General features: G+C 44.1%; 1 protein-coding gene across 1 annotated transcript in view; it reads right to left on the reverse strand.

Moving 5' to 3' along the window:
* MEP1A (meprin A subunit alpha) overlaps positions 1-17,260 on the reverse strand; it is a 22,549-nt gene extending 5,289 nt beyond the window's left edge. Inside the window, exons 1-12 of the mRNA XM_019537112.1 lie at positions 17,152-17,260; positions 17,039-17,063; positions 16,837-16,890; positions 15,239-15,279; positions 15,043-15,118; positions 14,594-14,711; positions 10,690-10,865; positions 7,658-7,879; positions 6,897-7,046; positions 4,790-5,005; positions 1,458-1,931; positions 668-841 (exon numbers count right to left, since the gene is read on the reverse strand). Coding sequence (XP_019392657.1) covers positions 668-841; positions 1,458-1,931; positions 4,790-5,005; positions 6,897-7,046; positions 7,658-7,879; positions 10,690-10,865; positions 14,594-14,711; positions 15,043-15,118; positions 15,239-15,279; positions 16,837-16,890; positions 17,039-17,063; positions 17,152-17,220 — 1,795 coding nt within the window. The 5' untranslated portion in view covers positions 17,221-17,260. The remainder of the gene's footprint in view (positions 1-667; positions 842-1,457; positions 1,932-4,789; positions 5,006-6,896; positions 7,047-7,657; positions 7,880-10,689; positions 10,866-14,593; positions 14,712-15,042; positions 15,119-15,238; positions 15,280-16,836; positions 16,891-17,038; positions 17,064-17,151) is intronic.
* Between the last annotated feature and the right edge of the window lie 1,477 nt (positions 17,261-18,737).

Below are 18,737 nucleotides of genomic sequence, written 5' to 3' on the forward strand. Positions count from 1 at the left end.
CCCTGAAACCCAAGGGTGCTGCAGGAGCAGTGAGTCCCGGGGCTTTTCTCCATTTTTTTTTTCTTAAAGGACTGGAGCTGGCCCGGATGGGGCAGCAGGGATCGGCCCCCTGTGCAACAGCACCTGGTGAGCACCAGGGCCTTTTTTAAAGCACTGGGAGCTGGGGTTGTGGGCAGGGCAGCCATGGGGCAGGGTGCTGGGGGAGCAGGTGGGAGCCAGGGGGACTGGGGGAGCAGGGAGGGGTCCCCCATGATCCCCTCCTCACTCCCCCAAAGATCTTTTCCAAAGATTTGGAGAGTTTTGAATCCATTCGGACCTTTTAATTGGTCCCTGATTCAATTCGGATTTAGAGATTTGACTACCAAATCAGACCAAATCTCCTCCGAATTGAATCACCACCCGAAGCTTCACACAACCCTATTTGGATATGCAGAAGTACCTAAGTACTTACCCTTCAGTGAAATCAATGAGAGTTGGATAGGCTGGCATTTTTTAAAATCTCACTGAGGTGCCTATCTGCATCTTCAGTTATCTATATGCTTTTAAAAATCTGTCTGAACCAGCATAAAATGGAGTGTAGTGACAGGGAGGAATAATTACTGGAGAACTCACATAAAGAGAGGTGGACAGGAAACCGGTTCCGGTTTATCAGAAAGAGAATCCGTACCGTGAAATTCTGCAAAAATGATAAGGTTGTCATGTTTCAGGAAACTCCTCTGTGTCAGCTGTTTATGAGAGATGAAGGTGCTCCAGCCCCAATCTAAGCTTCTAAAACATTTGCACGACTCGTCGTATTTTCCAACAAGAGATGGTTTATCCCACATTGAAGTGTCATTTTTATCTGCAAAATACAATATGGCTTACACATCTCTCTTTTTAATCAGCAAAAAGGCTAAAACCAATTTTTTTTGGCAGAGTAAATGTTAAAGCACGGCATAGACTATTTGGGTATTAGAAAGCAGTGGTGGTTCCATGAGTCCTCTGCATAGTTTGAACCCACCTCACAGAGGTTAGGGTGACTGGGCTTTGCTCATCATTCTTGGCCTATTAAAAATCTTTGTCATAAAAGATGTAAAGACAAACAGGTGCAGATCAAAAATCATAGATCCAATTTCTACTGAGAAAGATATAGAGAAACGTGGGCTTTTCTTAGCTTTTTTACTTTATCATCAAATCATCTGATTGTGATTGTTGTTATTTATTGGTATTATCATAACACCTGGAAGTCCTAGCCATGTATTTCATCCCCTTTCTCCTCCAAGAGAGGAGAAAAGAAAGTCCCTGCTCCCAAAAGGTTACAAGCCTTATATAAGACAAGAGGCAGCAAATGGATACAGCTGGCCAAATCGGAGGTGATACTGGAGAGCCTAGCCAGCTAACTCAATTGTTCTCAACCTGGTGGAGCCCAAATCTTTGCTCTCCTGCTGACTATATGTTTTCACAAAGAAGTCATGTACCTTGAAGGACTTGGGTTTTGTCTGTTGTGAAGCTCCTGCTTGCGGACATCCTTTTCCTGATGTCAGGGTCCTGGTCTATCACTGTTAAAATCGCCTGTCTGTTTTCAGCTGGCCATTCCAGAACAGCATCATTATCTCCACTGCACAAGTGGAAAGCAATGCGACTGTAGTTATCATAAAAGGAATTATTGTGACCATGAGGAAACAAAGTTATGCCAAAACCGTAGCCCTCAGGGCTATAAAACCGGGGACTAAGCATAACATCGTTTTTTGTCGTAGTGCGGAGGATCTGGCTGAAATTTCGAATCACCCATACAGCGCCAGGGCATGGGGTCTCTGTTAGGGTGACATCATCAATAGAAATTCCACCAGATGAGATGTTGGGATTGCCACTTAATCCTTGGAAGAGATATCTGAACTTCTTTTGGACATTGAGCGTTACGTGTGCAATTTTCCAGTTAAGATCATCATCTCCTATAGAAAAAAGCCAATTACATGGTTAGTGATGATATGAAGTAGCAGCACGCTTCGACCATCCATATCAGTGATTCTCAACAAAGGTGCCACAGCATCCAGGAATGCTTGACGTCATTTCAAGGGTGCTGTGGGATGCCACACCATGTTAGCCCTGTTAGGTTTGCATACATCATTCACAAGACAAACCCACAGATTTCAAATAGAAATCCAGAATTTTGAACTTTCCCAGTTCCTTGCAACAGAAAAATGGCTCTATTAATTTTCTGTATTAAGAGTGAAAACTGAGGGCTGGCATTTCCCCAGGGATGCCACAAGTCAATCTAGGGGTGCCTTGAGTCTAAAAAAGTTGACAACCACTGATTTATATATTATAAAGCACATATTAAGGCAAATGTCCAACAAAGTCTAGAAGGGTAGAAATCCCAAGGTAATAACCATTGTACATTTATATGGCAGTGTCACCTAGAGGCCAAGGAGCCATAGTGTCAAGTGATTAAACAACCATTTAGCAGTCGGCAGTCCCTAATCCAAAGACTTCACAGCCTGAAAGACGAGAAGTAACATATTGCTGAAACTGGTAGCACCAACTTGTCCTAGCATCGCCTCCGTTTAATGTCCTTCATCCTCTAAATGCCACCTGGGGGGTTGTATCTGTGGCTACTCAAAACTCCTTGGGAGTGAACAACACTACAGCATAATTCCATGGTCGCTGCATTTGTAGTGTCAAGCAAAGTCACAGGAGTAGATTTTCTTATCCCTCATGACTTTTTGCACTTCTTGAACTTGGCCTAAAGAAACCAGCAGGGTTATATTCATCTTTGCATTGATTCTTCTGAAGTTAGTAGAGCAACACTAGGGGGTTTTGTGGCCCTTTCTGTTGTATATCTTAAATTTTCCATTATCCAGATTCTGTTACCTTTGCTCACTTTCAGTAGCACAAGAACCCATGAGAAGTCCAGTGGGTTTCAGCTGGTTTCAGTGGGACTTCTCATGGAATCCAGTGCATTGAAACCAGTGGTTTTGCTCTCAAGGAGGGAGTTGCTTTTTAGTATAAATAAGGGCATGAAAATCTGGCTCAGTATGTCTCCTACTTCTTGTGATGATTTCTTGCTTAGCCTTCACTATTGTTTGGTGATAAACCTAGGCTCCATAGAGTCCTTTATTAAGACATGAATTTAAAGTTTGATGTCAGAGTCCTTGAATTAGATGGTGCCATTTCAATGCTGTGGCTCACTGGTATCGTGATTTACTGACAAGGAAATAAGTTGATTAATTATCTGCCTGGGAAATATTCTAGAAGTGAATATGAATGGACACTATCAAGGTTCAAAGCTCTATTTTGCATTAACAAGGTTCAGGATCTTTACTTTTATTTATATTAGCACAACAATGAATTTACTCCTCAAAGGCCATGTCTATACTTGTGCCTAAACTTAATGCACCATTGCCTAACGCACATTAAGGCAATTTAGGTTCATGTCTACATGGGCACATGCTAAGGTGCATTCATGTGGTGCGAGGACTGACTTGGAACTAAATTAATACACAGCATTAATGCACCTTAGTGTGTTTACATGTGTGTTAAGGTGCTTTAGCTACTTGCACCTAAATTTGATACCTGCAAAGGCAGGTATCAAATTTAGGTGTGAATAGCCTAAAATCGCCATTTTTAAGATGCATTAAGAGCATGCACATGTAGACCCACACGCTGAATGCACCTTAAAAATTGCTAATGTACCTTAAATTGGCCCATGTAGATGTGCCCATAATATATAATGCAAACTTTCTGCGGGTCATATTTCTTCTTAAAGCAAGGCCTTAACACTAACAGTTACATCAGGAATTCTGTTACTTGAGCCATCAAAATTTCACCATTACAAGCTGTAACAGGGAACTCTAGTCCCATTGCTGTTAAAAGACTGGAAGGCCAGAAAAAAGGAGGAGGCATGTTCAAGACTTGGACTTTTGTGGCCCAGAAGGGTAGAGTACCAGGCTGTATAAACTCCACTCAGGAGGAGAGCAGGGCAGTGTGGCCTAGACCGAGAAGGGAGAAGGAAGTCCCTTTGGGTGGAACTGACTTTACTGCTACAAAGTGACCAAAAGTGAGTAAGCCCTGAAGGGCTAGAGTTGGCTGAAGCTAGCAAGGAGGAAAAGGTGCCTCTGTGAACTGGGCTATTTGTTTATTTGCTTGTATCTTTGCATCCTCATAGTGGACAAGGCTTGTCCTAGGACACAGGGGCTTTGTTGCAAGGCTTGGGACAGCTATTCGGGGTGAAGGGAAGCCACTGAGAAGACCTGGGGAAAGAGTGCAATCCTTGATTCTGTTAGTGGGTTGTTCTGCGATGTATTAATAGCACCAAGCCCCGATTCAAGCCATCCCTGGAGAGGGAAGCGGTGGGATTATTCACAGTAGACCTAGATAGGGCAAGCTAGAAAAGAGGTGATGAATCACACAGTGGTTTTGGCTAGGACGCACTTGAGATGCACTGTGGGGAAGGGGCACAGAGTGCCATAAGTGCTTTCTCCTAGCTTCTAAAAAAATATAACAAAGGTGGAGCAGGAAAAATCAGGGAAGCCATCAGGACAGCTGGAGTGGAAAAGAAGGCTGGAGCTGAATGCCAGGGGGCAGTAGACTATGATATGTAACACCAAGTCTTCTACGCAAACTAGCACTTGACTAGAGCCATGCCCATACTATATTTATATACCAGGATACTTAACCAGCTGGAGAGCTACCCACCTGGGATGTCTGGGAAAGCCCTTTTGTTTTTTAACTAGCTTCACATTGTGGCATCCCCTCCACTTCCACCCCCACCCCCCAGCTTTTTGTCATGGGTTAATATTTTCAGAAGTACCTTGGAACGTTTTGACTTTACTCAACTGGCGGACATTCCCAGTGCCATCGTCCTGCATAACCCAGATGATAAGCTTGTCCAAGGGGCTTCCTGTCATCTTATAGAAGAACTGGAGACATTGCTGAGCTCTCTTTGGGTAAAGGATCCGGGATTCTAGGATAGCCGCACTTCCCATTCTTCCAGAGCTGGTGTCAAAGTACATGACGTAGCCGGCATCTAGAGAAAGAGGACACGATTGTATTCTTAACCGTTCCGTTGGTTGCACCGGACTCATGGCTGCATAAATGTGTTTATAGTACAGATGAAGCAGCAGCACAAAGTTCAGAACCACCTTTTGTATCATATACCTTCTTGTCGTTCATGGGGCACGCTGTCCAAGCTTATCCCTTCTTTAAACTTATAGTCAAAAACAATTTTGCCAAAGACATCAAAATGCTTCATAAGCACATATTTCATTTTGCACCACTTCTCTGTTGTAGAAATGATTTATTATCCCCATGTCACAGAGGGGGGACTGAATTACAGAAAGACAAAGTGATTTGCTCAAGGCCGCACAAAACTCCTGGGAGTTAGAAGTACAGCCTCTGAATCAGAAATTCCTAGACCTTAAATTCCTAGACTACCAGTGGGAGAGGAACTGGGGAAAAACCCTGCTCGTACCCAGTTCACTCTCCCTTTCAGCATGTGCTCTCTGCCACGGTGTGACACAAGATCCCTGGCAAGACAGACATATGGTTTGACCAAGTAAATGGAAGTTCTTATGTTCTAAAACCAGAATGAGCATCCAGGGGCCTGACAGTCAGCCCCCTTCCTCTGTCTCATACTCAGTCCAAGTACCAAAAGGAAAATGGTTCAAGACAATATTATAGCAGCAGTTGAGCCAAATTCCTCCTTCAGTTACATGTGCATAATTCCATTGGAAGAGAAAAAAAGCAGGGGGGGGAAGGTCAAAGGATTTGGGGTGAATCTGGAGAAGGAGCTATTGGCAACTGTAAAATTGCTTCCTAATATCATCTTCCATTCTTAGCTGAAGTTGGACCTAGTCTTGGGTAATCAACATTAGGAGAAGGCTAGCTCTACCTTCTAGTGGCTAGTACAACAAGGGGATGAAAGAATATAAGAAGTGCCAGCCAAAATAATGCCTCCCGTAGCTCAAGCTGTAGTGGCTCACACCTGGGGCCATTATAGCTCCAAGTTTTAGTTAGGCAAAATTTTCACTGAGGTCATGTGTTCATGAAGTCCACAAGAGTGTCACTGACTGACTAAGCAGTTGAAAATCTGATGTTTAGTTATCAGGTTTCCCTTTGGGAACTTTCTTTTACTTTTACTGGTGAACAATTTGATCCTGAACAGGCATGGAAGGCCTCCAAGACTGGAGCACAGTGGGGATTCATTTTGCCTTTTTTCTGCCATTCCTCTATTTTGAAAAATAGAAATTTGGATATTGTGTGTAAAATTGTCAATAAACATTTGAATGGAAGGCTGTTAAATATCACTGTTCTGCAGTTCTCCTGGAAATCAAATATATGTTTATCCAGGACTCTTCCAGCACCAATGTTTCTCTTGTTTGTTTTCCCGGTCATGGAATTACTTCTCAGATACGTTTATTGGAGGCTTGTGAGTATCATTTCATTCTTATCATCACGTAACTAATGAATCACACCTTGATGGATACAGAGGAACATATGCTAAATGATATTTATCAGCCTGGTAGTGAATAACGTTCTTTGTCCTCTTTCATATTGCTGATTGGGTCCAGCAAATGTACCGTATGTTATAAAAAAATTTGCTGAATTTGCAGTGGCAGTATCATTGTTCCTAATTATAAAGGGGAGGTAGAGTACCAAGGTAATGTGAAAAAGGAATAGGAGCTTAGCTTCACTAGAATCATAATAAACAGGACCTCTTCTTGATGGTCTCCTCAGAAGAAGTCACTTCTTTCTTGACTTTAACTTTCCTTTCAGTTTTACTCACTTCTGGATTTTCCAAGGGTTGGCTACAACCAGGGCAACTCTAAGGCCAGATCTGAAGCTGTCTCTAAAGCACAGATCTCAGACCAGCTCATGCATGAACAAGTGGCCTCAGAGGTAAAATATTTTCATTTTACCTTTACAGCGTCCAGCGAGCGTGTAGTCTCCTTGTCCTACAAGGCTGCTCTTCTGATGGACCCAGTCTGCATCATCTCTGGTGCCTTGAACCATTCCACAGATATTGGCATGCTCAAAAGCACATTGGTCCAAAAGGGTGTGAGTTGAAGCTGAAAAAAGCCCCCCACCACATATGATTAATGCAAAGTAGCATCCATTTTTAAGAACTGCTGGGGTATTTTCCCCAGTCCGTAAATTTCTATGGAACATATCACAAGGCAGGAATACAGAAAGCCCAGCCTTGTAGTCCTTACTCCCCTTGGCTAGTCCAAAACATTTCTTAGGAACTATTACAAAGGTGGAAAATACCATGGGCTATCCCTGACTGGCACACAACTGAACAGTTTAGGTGACTTCTTGCAGATGTCACAGAAGCAGTAAGTCTCAAGGAGAGATTTGGAGGAGGTGGAGGTTTTAATTTATTGCGGGGATTCCATGAATAGGACACAGCACGGAAAATGCTGTGGAAATGGATGAGTATGAGTCTGGAATTGAGGACTTGAACTGCTCTGAAATAAGTAATGACTAGCAGAGATTTGGGGGGGCCTGAGAGGGAGAAAAGAAATAACTGCACTTTGCTAAGGCCAGCTAATACGAATCATGCTGTGGTTCCCCCTTCCTTGGCTTGCTTCCCCTTTTTGTAGACGTGAAAGGGGAGCAAACTGACTATATTAAACTACAGAAACGTGAAGCACTTGGCAATGGCTTAGTACTGACTTACTGCAGTTATACATGCGATTGAGTCTCTCGATGTCAAGGGCACTGAAATCCAGGCGCTGTCCAATGATGTCATCAAATACTGGTATCTTTGCAGTGATTGTGGGGAAGCTGTCATTTTTGTTAAATGAAAATGGCGCATAGTGCATCACGGATTCATAATCGTAAGGAGTGTTTAGGTCAGTGATAAACTGGTCATTGTACTTCACAAAGTTGTGTTCATAGCCTGAAGAAAGAAGATGTGAGTGATTCACTCTAAAAATAATCACAATGTTTTCTTAAGGTAAAATGACTCTAGGATGGACATGTAAAAGTTTAATTGTTATAACTTACCGGTGCAGAATGGAATCAACAGTTTGATTTTAAAATGTAATATGGCAAAACATTTTAATTTTACTTGAGTGGCGTTGGAGCCTTTTTGATAGCAAAATGTTCTAGTCTAGCATCCCATTTTTCCTTCTACTTGCCTCTGACTTGTTCAGGCTCATATAACTCTACCTGCTGATTTTGAAGACTATCAAATGGCAAGACAGCAAGTGGCATTTCTGTGAGTTAAATATGATTGTATTTGATTGGTATTGCAACTTGCACCCAGGGGTTTCATGGGCCAGATTCTTCCCCCAGTACATGCTCATCTGGCAGGTCTCAGAGCAATTCTCATATAAGTAAAAGCTACTTCTGCTCTGGAAAGGATGGACACAACAAATCTACAATAATGACAGCCCAATGCAGCAAAGACCATGTTCCATTTAGATCTGTATTAAAATGTGGGAGGTTGAGGGGCCACATAAGATTTTATGCCTTTTTCAGCAATTTTGAAGGAAGCCAGAAAAAAATGAGAGAAAAAAATAGCATTTCCAGTGACATGTTTTAGCTATTACTTTCTCATTTTCCATTCAAATTCTCATTTTCCCCCATCATAAATACCATAGGGTCACTCTCTTCAGATGCTATTATTTTCTTGCACACTTTATTGGCTTAAGCAGCTCCATGTTCAGCACAAAGTCCTTTGATTCACGGGTCATAATTATCTTATCCATTATTTCTTTATAGAGACTTGAGTTGGAGCTCAGAAAGGGTGACAACCTTGCCAGGATAGTGCTAAAACTATTTACAGCCAGGAGGCATATAATCTGGGCAGAAGATTAGTTATGTAAGAACAAATAAAACTACTATAAAAAAATCCAGGTATCAGTAAATGAATAACTTTTAGATGCTGTTAAAATAATCCTGTGCTAACTGGCAGGAAAAGAAGCAAGTTGCATGCAGGAGGCTGCACAAATCCACTTTAATAGTTTAAATGCTTTTCCAAGGACCAGAGCCAAAGAGGAAATTTGCTTCCTTTGTTGTGACAAATCCAACATTTGCTGGTGCATAACACCAGAGTTGCATGTGCTCTTGCTGTAAAAAAAAAGCCAACAGCACACTGTGCTGTATCAACAGGAGTGTCACTTGCAAATCAAATGCAATAGTGTGGCCTTGCTGGAGCAGTGTTCAGGTTTGGACCCTGCACTTCAAGAAGGATGTGGACAGATGTGGCAGGGCAATCAAACTGATTAGGGACCTGGGAGGCAAGACTTTTGAGGAAAGGCTGAAAGAACTAGGGTTAGTTACAAGAGAAGACTGAGGAGAGATTTGATAACAGTCTTCAAATACCTGCAGGGTGATAATAGAGAGGACAGAGATGGACTTTTCTCTTTAGTCATAGGAGGCCAGGCTAGGACCAATAGCCACAAGCTGTAGCAGAGGAAATTTAAATTGGGGATTAGGAGGAACTTTCTGACTATGAGGCTGGTTGTTGAATCTCCACCCATGGAAACTTTCAAAAGCAGCCTCAACAAACATTTGGCTGGGATGTTTTAGTCAGGGATTATCTGCCTTGAGCAGGGAGTTGGACTAGATGACCTGGAGAGAATGGCTTGGCAGGCCGCATCTGGCCCGCGGGCTGCATTTTGCCTGCCCCTGTGCTAAATCAATAGCCCTCTGTCTATTCACATATAAGACAGACAACAGCACTGACAGCTTTCCTTCACTGCCCAACCAGTGTGCCTCAGCTCTTAGCCAAAAGGACCACCACCAACAATGAGAGAATCGCTTGCGTTTGGTATTTCTGCTAAGACTAGCAACAAGGATACCACCAAGGGGCAGATTTAGCAAGGGTGGGGCAGTTTATTGTTGCACCCCAATTATTCCTCTCTTCTCCTTGTTTAGGTTTTCATTACTTTTATACATCATTAATACCTAGAGCAGGGCTGTCCAACGGGGGTCACACTAGCAGGGGCTGCATATCCTGCAGGCTGCACCGGTGGGGGACATGGGCCCCCAAGCTGTATGTCTCATGGGTACCTGCACCCTCTGCACCACACACTCACATGTGTCCCCTCCCGGTGCACCACACCCCCCACCGCTCCATGGGTTCCTGCCTCTGCTGCTACGTAGCTCCAGTCTCATCCTGACCCTCTGCACTGGCCATGCCACATCGCACCGTACCACCCCTGGAGGGTATAGAAGTTGGAGGAGGGAAGGGGCACCAGGAGACTCCAGCTGCTGTAGCAGCCAGAGTAATAGGGGAAGTAACAACCTGCTGGGAGCCCAGAGGCCATAATTTAACCCCTTGCTGTCCAACTGGCAGCCCACCACGACACATGGGAACAGAACGATGTTGTGCTAGGCACTGTATAAAAATCCTTAGGAAGACATGGTTCCTGCCCCAAAGAGATTACAGAATGAACAGGCCAACAAAATAGATAGTGATGGAGCTAGGAACAGCCTCTTGAGTGATGATGGCAACTTCTCTCCACTAGGCCGGGCTCCCTCCCATTTCTGTGTCATGGTCAGAAAACAGCAGAGTTGAGAAAACTTGTGCAGGAATATCTACTGCATCTAAAGGTGCTAGAGTATTTGTATTTACATGTACCTCAAGAGTTGCCCAATATGGCACCCTTGACTCTCATCTAAAATTCAATGAAGACTTTAAAAACCTAAGGAAGATAATAAGCAAATGTTCCAAACTCAAGCTGGAAGTGTAAAACCAACCTGAAATAACTTCATTCCACCAGATATTCACATAATCATCCCGGTCTGTCCTTGACTGCTCATGGTAAAATCCCAAAGCGTGTAGGATCTCATGCTCCACAATAGCTTTATAGTCGCACCCCAACCCAATGGACAGGTTTTGCCCAGTCTGGAGGTCTCCAACCATTGACCAGCACCTGAGAAAGAGAGAGATTGCATTGTCTCTTAAGGAGAGTTTTCTGGTCTATATTTAAGGAATAAACCTTGTCACTTTATCCAAAGTATTGCAGGAAAAAAGTTTAACCATACAGCTGCTCAAATAATGCATGGTAGTGCTTATTTGTTATGGGCTGATAATGTTCCCAGGGTTGTACAACGCACAGAATGAATCAAGTCTCTCTTCTGAGGCATTAACACATGCCTTAGACCTCTATGTTATACTCATCCCCACTAAGGCAAATTCATGCACCTGAAATCCCCCATGCTCTCCCAAATTTAAGCAGGTATGAGAGTTGGATTCCAGCCTCGAACCTAGACCCCTAAATCATCCTCCTATGCAAGGTTGACTGGATCACTGTTTCCTTTTAAGATGCAGCTGATGGCACTAGAGGCTGCATTTGTTTGAAACAGCTTGGTGGCTAGGGCACTTTGCTAATGTAATCCAGTTAACATATTTGTATTGTGTGACAGCCTTTCTGTGATACTTATGTATACTCTGTAGATATGCATGGTCAGGAGCTGTGTCCCTTGTCTGTATCCACATTAGTAAGCACGGTCAGTGAGTGGGAACTCACTGGGCTGTTTTTAACTTCATTAACTCATTTTAACTGAGTTTTACCAGTTTAATGTAGGGGGTGAGGTGAATTGGGTTTTGTGTGCACTGACGTGCCCTTCCGAAACTGTAAAGTTTATAAGAGTACTGAGGCCGTAAGAGAAAATTGGGCAAAAGTTCCTGCTTTCTGTTTAGAAGCTCTGCTTGCTGCAGTCCCTTCATAGCGTTTGATAAAGTAAGCCATTGCCTGTGAAAATGCATGCATCTCTGATTTAGTTAGTCTATAGGTGCAGATCTCCCCTGCCATTTGCCTGACTTTAGCCTTACCTGGCTACCTACCTCTAACCATATTGACTGGGAGAAACTGTTAATCTTTGGCTGGAGTGGGCTATTAACCATTCAGGTTTTCTCTGAAATTGTTTGTCCCATTTCCCCTGTAATAAACCCCACAATAGTATAATAGTCATAGTTTCTAGGGTCGGAAGGGACCTGAACAGATCATCAAGTCCGACCCCCTGCCCTGGGCAGCAATGGGTGCTGGGATCATAATACCCCAGCCAGATATCTATCCATATCTGTGTTTATCCACATCTGTATTTGATATCTATATTGTTCACAGGTAGGTAAATTTAGTCACACTGGACAAGGCAGCAGTTCAGATTGTCTCCCATATACCTGGTATGCTCTGAACACCAGGCTGCAGGGCAGGATGGGGCACTGTACACCCTCCTTTAGAAGATGGGCCACTCCAAAGCCATGAGTGCAAGAAAGAAAAAGAGAGAGAAAGAGTGCCTCACTTTGTAGCCTAGCGGTGTGGGCACTCCCCTAAGAGAAAATAATTATGAGTTCCAGTTTCAACTCTTCTGCACTAAAGAATCATTAGATAAAATACCCAAACAACGAACACTGATGGCAGAATGAAGAAACCACTGTTCTTCCCCAGGGAGTGCTCTCGCCCCTGGCCTACACTTTCATACACCTCCTTGCTTGCCCTCTTCTTCTGGCTCCTTGAATTTTCCATTCTTTTCTGCAGAAAAACACAGCTCCAACAGGATTATATGGAGCGAGCTCTCAGGCCAGCCTTGCAGTAGTGTAACGGAGGGGGAACGACTTGTGGGGAGCAGCCACTGCAGCTGCCAGCAGTCTGTGCCAGTGCCAGCAGGCAGAGCTGTTCCCTATTACACCTCTGCAGCCTACCTTCTACTTTGCTGGACCAGGCACTCTTCTGCGAGGTGAGAGACGTGGGTTTGAGTCCCTTTGGGCTGAGGAAGGCTCAGAACCCAGGACTCCCCTTTCCCGTGCAAGCATTTTAAGTAGGCCATTATAAAAAGGCAATCTCAAATGGCCTTACGCAACCAAAAATTCAGCTCAGCCAAGACAATGGTATCTCTGGATATGTCATGTAACTTTACTAAGTAGTTCTTCTGGCCTTGGGGATCTTGGTGTTGATGGGGTTACTGTGAATTGCTGTCTTTGACTCAGGTGCCTTACTTCCACATAAGTCCCATTTTAGAACCTTCAATTCCTTGATGAAGCTCGATCTCAGGCATCATCATAAGAGTGTGTAATACTCTGGCCTAGGGTTTGGAACCATACCTCCCTCTATTGTTATAGCAGCACTATGGGCTAGGATCCTGAGAACAACCTCCAACTCAGATCCACGCCAGCTGTTCCAGACGTAGGTCCCGGGGAAAGGTAGCAGCTCATGTCATTCATTGGCAACCTGTCAGCATGGCTCAGGAAGGAAATCGATGGGTCTGGTTATACAGCGCAAGGCATCACCATGCAGAGATACCCCATTCTAGCTCCGCACGTGCTAGCTCCAGAACCAGTGTAGGCACCTGGGTGCAGTGCTGTGTCAGGGGCAATAACCTCTTGTTTCAGTTCCAGAGTCAGCACGTACAGAGCTAGTACAGGCATCTGTGCATGGTGCTGCCGTGGCCATTAGAGACCCACCCCCCGTGACTCTGACAGAGCCTTTTAGGACATGTCTACTCTGTGGCAGTAGCCAGGCTGTTTCCGAGCATGGCCTGGGCACCCTCTCCAAATCTGGAAGCGTGCTGTTGAAGCCATTGCACAGTGTTGCCCCAGTAGCAGCTTTCAAGCACACCATGTTGTGTGTAGACGAAGAGGGAGCCCTAAATTGAAGCAGTGGGTTTTAAAAAACACCACTTCAATTTAGGGCTGATTAAATTGTGCGCACACCCGGCTGACTTACCTGCCTCCATGACAGGGAGGGGAGGGTGAGCTGCCAGCGACTGGAGCAGTCCCTGGGCTGCGGGGGCGAAGGATGGTGCTTCCCTCCGCAGCGGCACCCCCCACCCAGGTAGCATCTGCTTGCAGGCACTCGACTTTGGCAGTCCCGGGGAAACTGTAGCCATGGAGGGGAGCACCGGGTCCCTGCACAGCTCAGACAGGCAGGAAGGTGGGTGGGAGGGGGAGATCAGGCTCGCCATTTTTCCTGTCACTGGGCTGCTGCCAGGCTGCTGCCTGCAGGGCGTCCTGCAGAGCCCCTGAGCTCCACGGCTGTAGGAGTTTTAGTTTGCTGCACCCCAAGTCTTTTAAGGCACATTACACCACCAAATTTCCTAGAATGGCTGGAATTACTGTGCAATACACTGCCCAGGCGTGCAAGCGCCGACACCAGTAAAGCAGTACAAAAGCATCGAGCCTGCTTTAAAAGGGTCGTGAATACATGCCTCTTTTTTGTCTACACACAGCCCCAGATACTGATGTCTTGAGAGCATTAGAGGGATGCTCGGAGAAGCATCTTCATTGGCATACTTCCGGGTTTGAAGTGCCTCAGTGGGTGGGCAGAGCAGGGAATGGCCTGGCTAGGAAATGCTGCTATATACATAACTGGTAAGAGTGAATAAGAAACTCAGCTTTTTCTAGCTGCCTCCTTCATGCCCTGCGATCAGAAGACATTTTATCCACTGGATATAATAATGATACTTCATTATCTTGTACTTTCATCACTTCTTTTCTCCCAAAGATTTCAAAGCCCAAACTCTGCCTCCAAAAAGGCCTGCAAAGAAGTTAAGGTAGGTAGGGCTACAGAAGAATCACACCACCTACCACGATAATGGAGTGTGAAGCAAAGTTGGGTAATAAAAGTTAAACAGGACTCTGGGACATTGACAGTACACTTACCCGCTGCCTTGCTGGAAGAGTATGTAGGTGCTCTCTCCTTCATACGGTTTGAAATCCACACAAGACTTTAGGCGGAACATTTCAAAAGCTTCGAGAATGACTCCCTTGGCATTTAGGTCTGGAAAATATATTTCAACAAAATACCTTTAATGCATAGTAGGTAATGCACATGGTCTACATCTTTATACCTCTGTGGATATATATTATATACTGTGCATGCATTATGATACACCTCCAAAAAGGATCAAAGCTTAAAATGACAAGTTTTATATCTGTCAGGGCTGGGGAAATGGGTTTTGGCATACAGGTTGTGGGTGTTTATTAGCATATTTTAAAAAGAGTCTAATCTCCTATCATTTGCCATTGGCTCAAACTCTAGTGTCATGATGCCTCCAGCTGGGCCAGGATTTCATCTCAAAATCTCAAAAACAAAGCACAGGCTGCATTACTTAGGTCATCAGCCAGAATGTAGGGAATGGGGAACTTCCATCGATAGCTCTCATTTCTCAGGGCATTACGTTCTTTCTGTTGAAAAGAGAGAGGAAGGTTAATAGCCAGTAATGCATTCTTTGGGAGAGCAAAATGGGTTTTAGTAAAATGAATATCAATAGAATAAATGATATCCATCCAACTGAAAATACTTACAGGCAGTAAGATATCCCCCTGGAAGAGGTCCAGTCCAGCAGCTGAAAAACAATTCAGAAAAAGAGGATTTAAAAGTCTCAAACATGGTGTTTTAGATTACAGAAAATGCTAAAGGTGCAGAAGTTGATTTCAAGACCTCAAAGGACATTTTCGGATTATTATTAGGATCGGTTTCTGTTTCCAAGCCAACAAATAGTAGATTCCACTATCTGTATCACTGCATTGCTAAAAAGCATACTGTTGTAGGTTGGTGCTTCTTCATTTTCCATGCTGTACTGCATTTGCCAAACTGTAGATCACACCTATTCAACTGGGAGACTAAAAGGGGTTAATCTGCAGCCACCAAGCTCTTGCTCCCCCTATTGCTCCAGCTGTTGTTGCCAAGGGCTCCAGGCTCCTTCTTCCTCTTTCAACTGATGCCTCCCACCCCTGTGCCCTGCCCCTCACAGTGTGACACATGGGGTGGGGAGCAGAGCATGAGTTCAGGGCCACACTGGCACTTGGTTCTGCATTTGAGAGGAGGTCCCATGTGGGTGCATGGTGCACTGGCAGAAGCGGGGCCCTGCATGGTGCAGCTGCAGTGCAGAGGATTGTGCAGGCACGTGGTGCACTAGCAGGGGCATCCGTGTAGCCCGGGGGGCCCTTAAAAGCTTCACAAGATTGGAAATCCTCTGGGTTCTTAAGCCAATTGTTCTAAAGATGCATGGAATGGAATGGATACGTAGCTATCTCTAGTCTATTCTGCTCCCCCTTAGGACAATCAGCCTAACAATACAATGACTATTAGATATATAAAATATGTGCAAGCACTTCCCCAGCCTGGTGAAGGTTGTTTGTACCCAAAAGCTTGCAAAGAAGAATTTTTCTGACTATTTTAGTTGGTCTAATAAAAGATATTGGATTTACCCAAAGAACCTTGTCTGCCAATGTGTGCACATGTGCACGTATGTATGCAAAGTTGGATTACAGGGAGCAAAAAGACAAGATGAGAGCGCATTTGACTGGTATCCTTCCACAGCATGTCCATACTAAGCCTTCAGATACATGGCAAAACACTAAATTATTTCCTTCTCTATAGATGCAGTTGACAGAGCAGGGGGGGAAAAAATTGCTAGCTTGCAAAACCATTTGTAATTGGTAAATCAGGGTAAATCTCACTCCGAGCCATATCCTCAGCTGGTAGAATACGATTCACTTCATTGCGGATTAACAACAGCTGTGAGTTGGTCCCACTAGCACCAAGTCGTCAGAAGCCCTTATGCTGCCCTAGTGAATGTTCACTTGTGTCATAAAATTACTACCCATTTCAAAACAACCTGCAGTTTTCACCTAGGAGAAATGGCTTGGAAAGCAGGCGTGTTGCAAGGCGAGAATCAAGAGCATTGACCAAGGTACTAATAATGCAAAGTCTCACTCGGATCCTGCCTGCATCACATCTACTTATTTTCCTTGAAATCGCTGTCTCCTCTTCCTGAAATAAAATAAATAAATACAGCCTCTACTTCTAAATTTTCAACTCCTAAGATTTGAAAACACCCACCAGCATTTTGCTTAGTGTTCTCACAGGGGCTAAAAGGGGGTGAGAAAAAAATACCTACCTAAATTTATTTCTGGAATATCTTTCCTGAGCTGCCCAGCATCAGCATCAAAGGCTGCAAGAAAAATATATGAAAAGGAAAACGTTTTGTAACCAACAGGACAGGCATGGTGCCCCAACCACCACCACTCTCCTCCCTCATTCCACCCACAGAAAATAAAAGAAAATGTGCTGGAACATGCAACCGTTTAAGCAGCCCTTACCATCTTCCCTTGGGTGCTGTCGAACCTGAAAGAGAGTAAAATATGTATTGCATGAAGTGCAGAGAGCCCAAAGAGGGAGAGGGGGTGCTGGAAAAGAAGGGCATTACACTTACGGAGAAAGGAGTGCAATGGCTGAAAAAGAGCATCAGACACAGGCAGGAAAAGATGCGAGTGGAGGCCATTCTTGCAGTGGGAGAAGAAAACAGACCCAGTAATCTCTTAGAATTTATAAGGCAGTTCTCTGAACTTTGCCCAGAGTATCTAGCAAGAAACTTTGAACTCCTTATTTTTACCCTGAGAGTTATTAAACAGGAACCTTTTTTTAAAATATTGCAAGATCATAATTTGCCTAAGTCCATGTGAAAAAAAACATTTAACTGAGAACCCTGATAACTTTCAGTCCAGATGATGAAAAGCTTGAACACTAAGCAGTTCTGAATTTTGCCCAGAGTTAAATCAAGGGAGTTATTTCTATTATTGATCCTCTCTGTCGCGTTTGCTGTCTGTCAATACTCTGGGTCAGATTCTGCTCTTAGTTACAATGCCATAAATCTAAATTAACTCCAGGTGCCTGAGCAGATTTGTATCCCTGGGAGTGACAGAACTAGTCTTTAAATTGTTTTCAATTAATAATTAACACCAAATTGCGGAAGCTAGAGAAGAAAAAAAAACTGATCACTAATGACCTCAGGACTAATTTTAAGGATTTTTACCCCCTACGCTCTGTTTTCCAAAGCTGTGTCTATTCTAGAGGTTAATGACTATTGCTGGGGGCTTCCACCAATTCCCTGGCGAGGCTGTATCGCAGCTTAATGACTTTCGTTGATGTTCATTTTCTCCAAGGGTGTCAGTAGGACGTAGGGCTTTGCAGGTTGGGAGAGAGCAGTGGTAAGTCTCTGCTTCACGCTCAAGTGACAGCCTGAGAAGTCTTCCTACGAAAATTTGTCCCATCTGTGCCAAGCTCTTATTATTATGGCACAATCCAGTATAGCCAATGGCAGCCTTGATGTGCAGGGATTTGGGTCAATGGGTATATGCTGTAGGTTAGAAGCATTTACTGTAAACTCTTCTGTCTCCCCCAGTGGGACTTACCACAGCAGAATATAGTATGCCTTTAACAGCCTTGCTGTCAGACAGTCTGCATACAAACTATGCAAGACATTTCTGTTAAAACCGCCTAGCTTGCCTGTGGTATGAAATGGTTAGTCTCCCTAACTGTATGTTTTTTCTTCTTTTAGCCTGTTAACCCTTTGCTCTACATTTGTTGATTGAGTGTCTTAGAGCCAAATGGTTCGGGAAAGCCATACAGGATGCCTAAATGCTCCTATTATCAAACCTTTTTTTTTCCAGTTTCTCTGAACTTCCTAAAACTTTCACTTTTTGAGTGGAACATTTTCAGGCTCAATTTCTGAGTGAGGGTGAACTTGAATAAATGAGCCTGACTTATACTGGTGAAAATCAAGCCTAACTCTATTGAAGTCAGTGTAGATATCATAGAATTACAGAATCAATGAGTAGGAAGGGACCTAGACAGATCATCTAGTCTGACCCCCTCCCATGGGCTGGAAGGAGCACTGGGGGTGACAGGGGTCATAAGACCCCAGCCAGGTGCCCATCCAGTCTCCTCTTGAGGATTTCCAGGGAAGGTGAGAGCACCACCTCTCTGGGAAGCCTATTCCAGGCTCTGGCCACCCTTACA

The sequence above is a fragment of the Crocodylus porosus genome, unplaced genomic scaffold, assembly GCF_001723895.1.
Source record: "Crocodylus porosus isolate Cpor-Errol unplaced genomic scaffold, CroPor_comp1, whole genome shotgun sequence".
In the NCBI taxonomy this organism is placed as follows: domain Eukaryota; kingdom Metazoa; phylum Chordata; order Crocodylia; family Crocodylidae; genus Crocodylus; species Crocodylus porosus.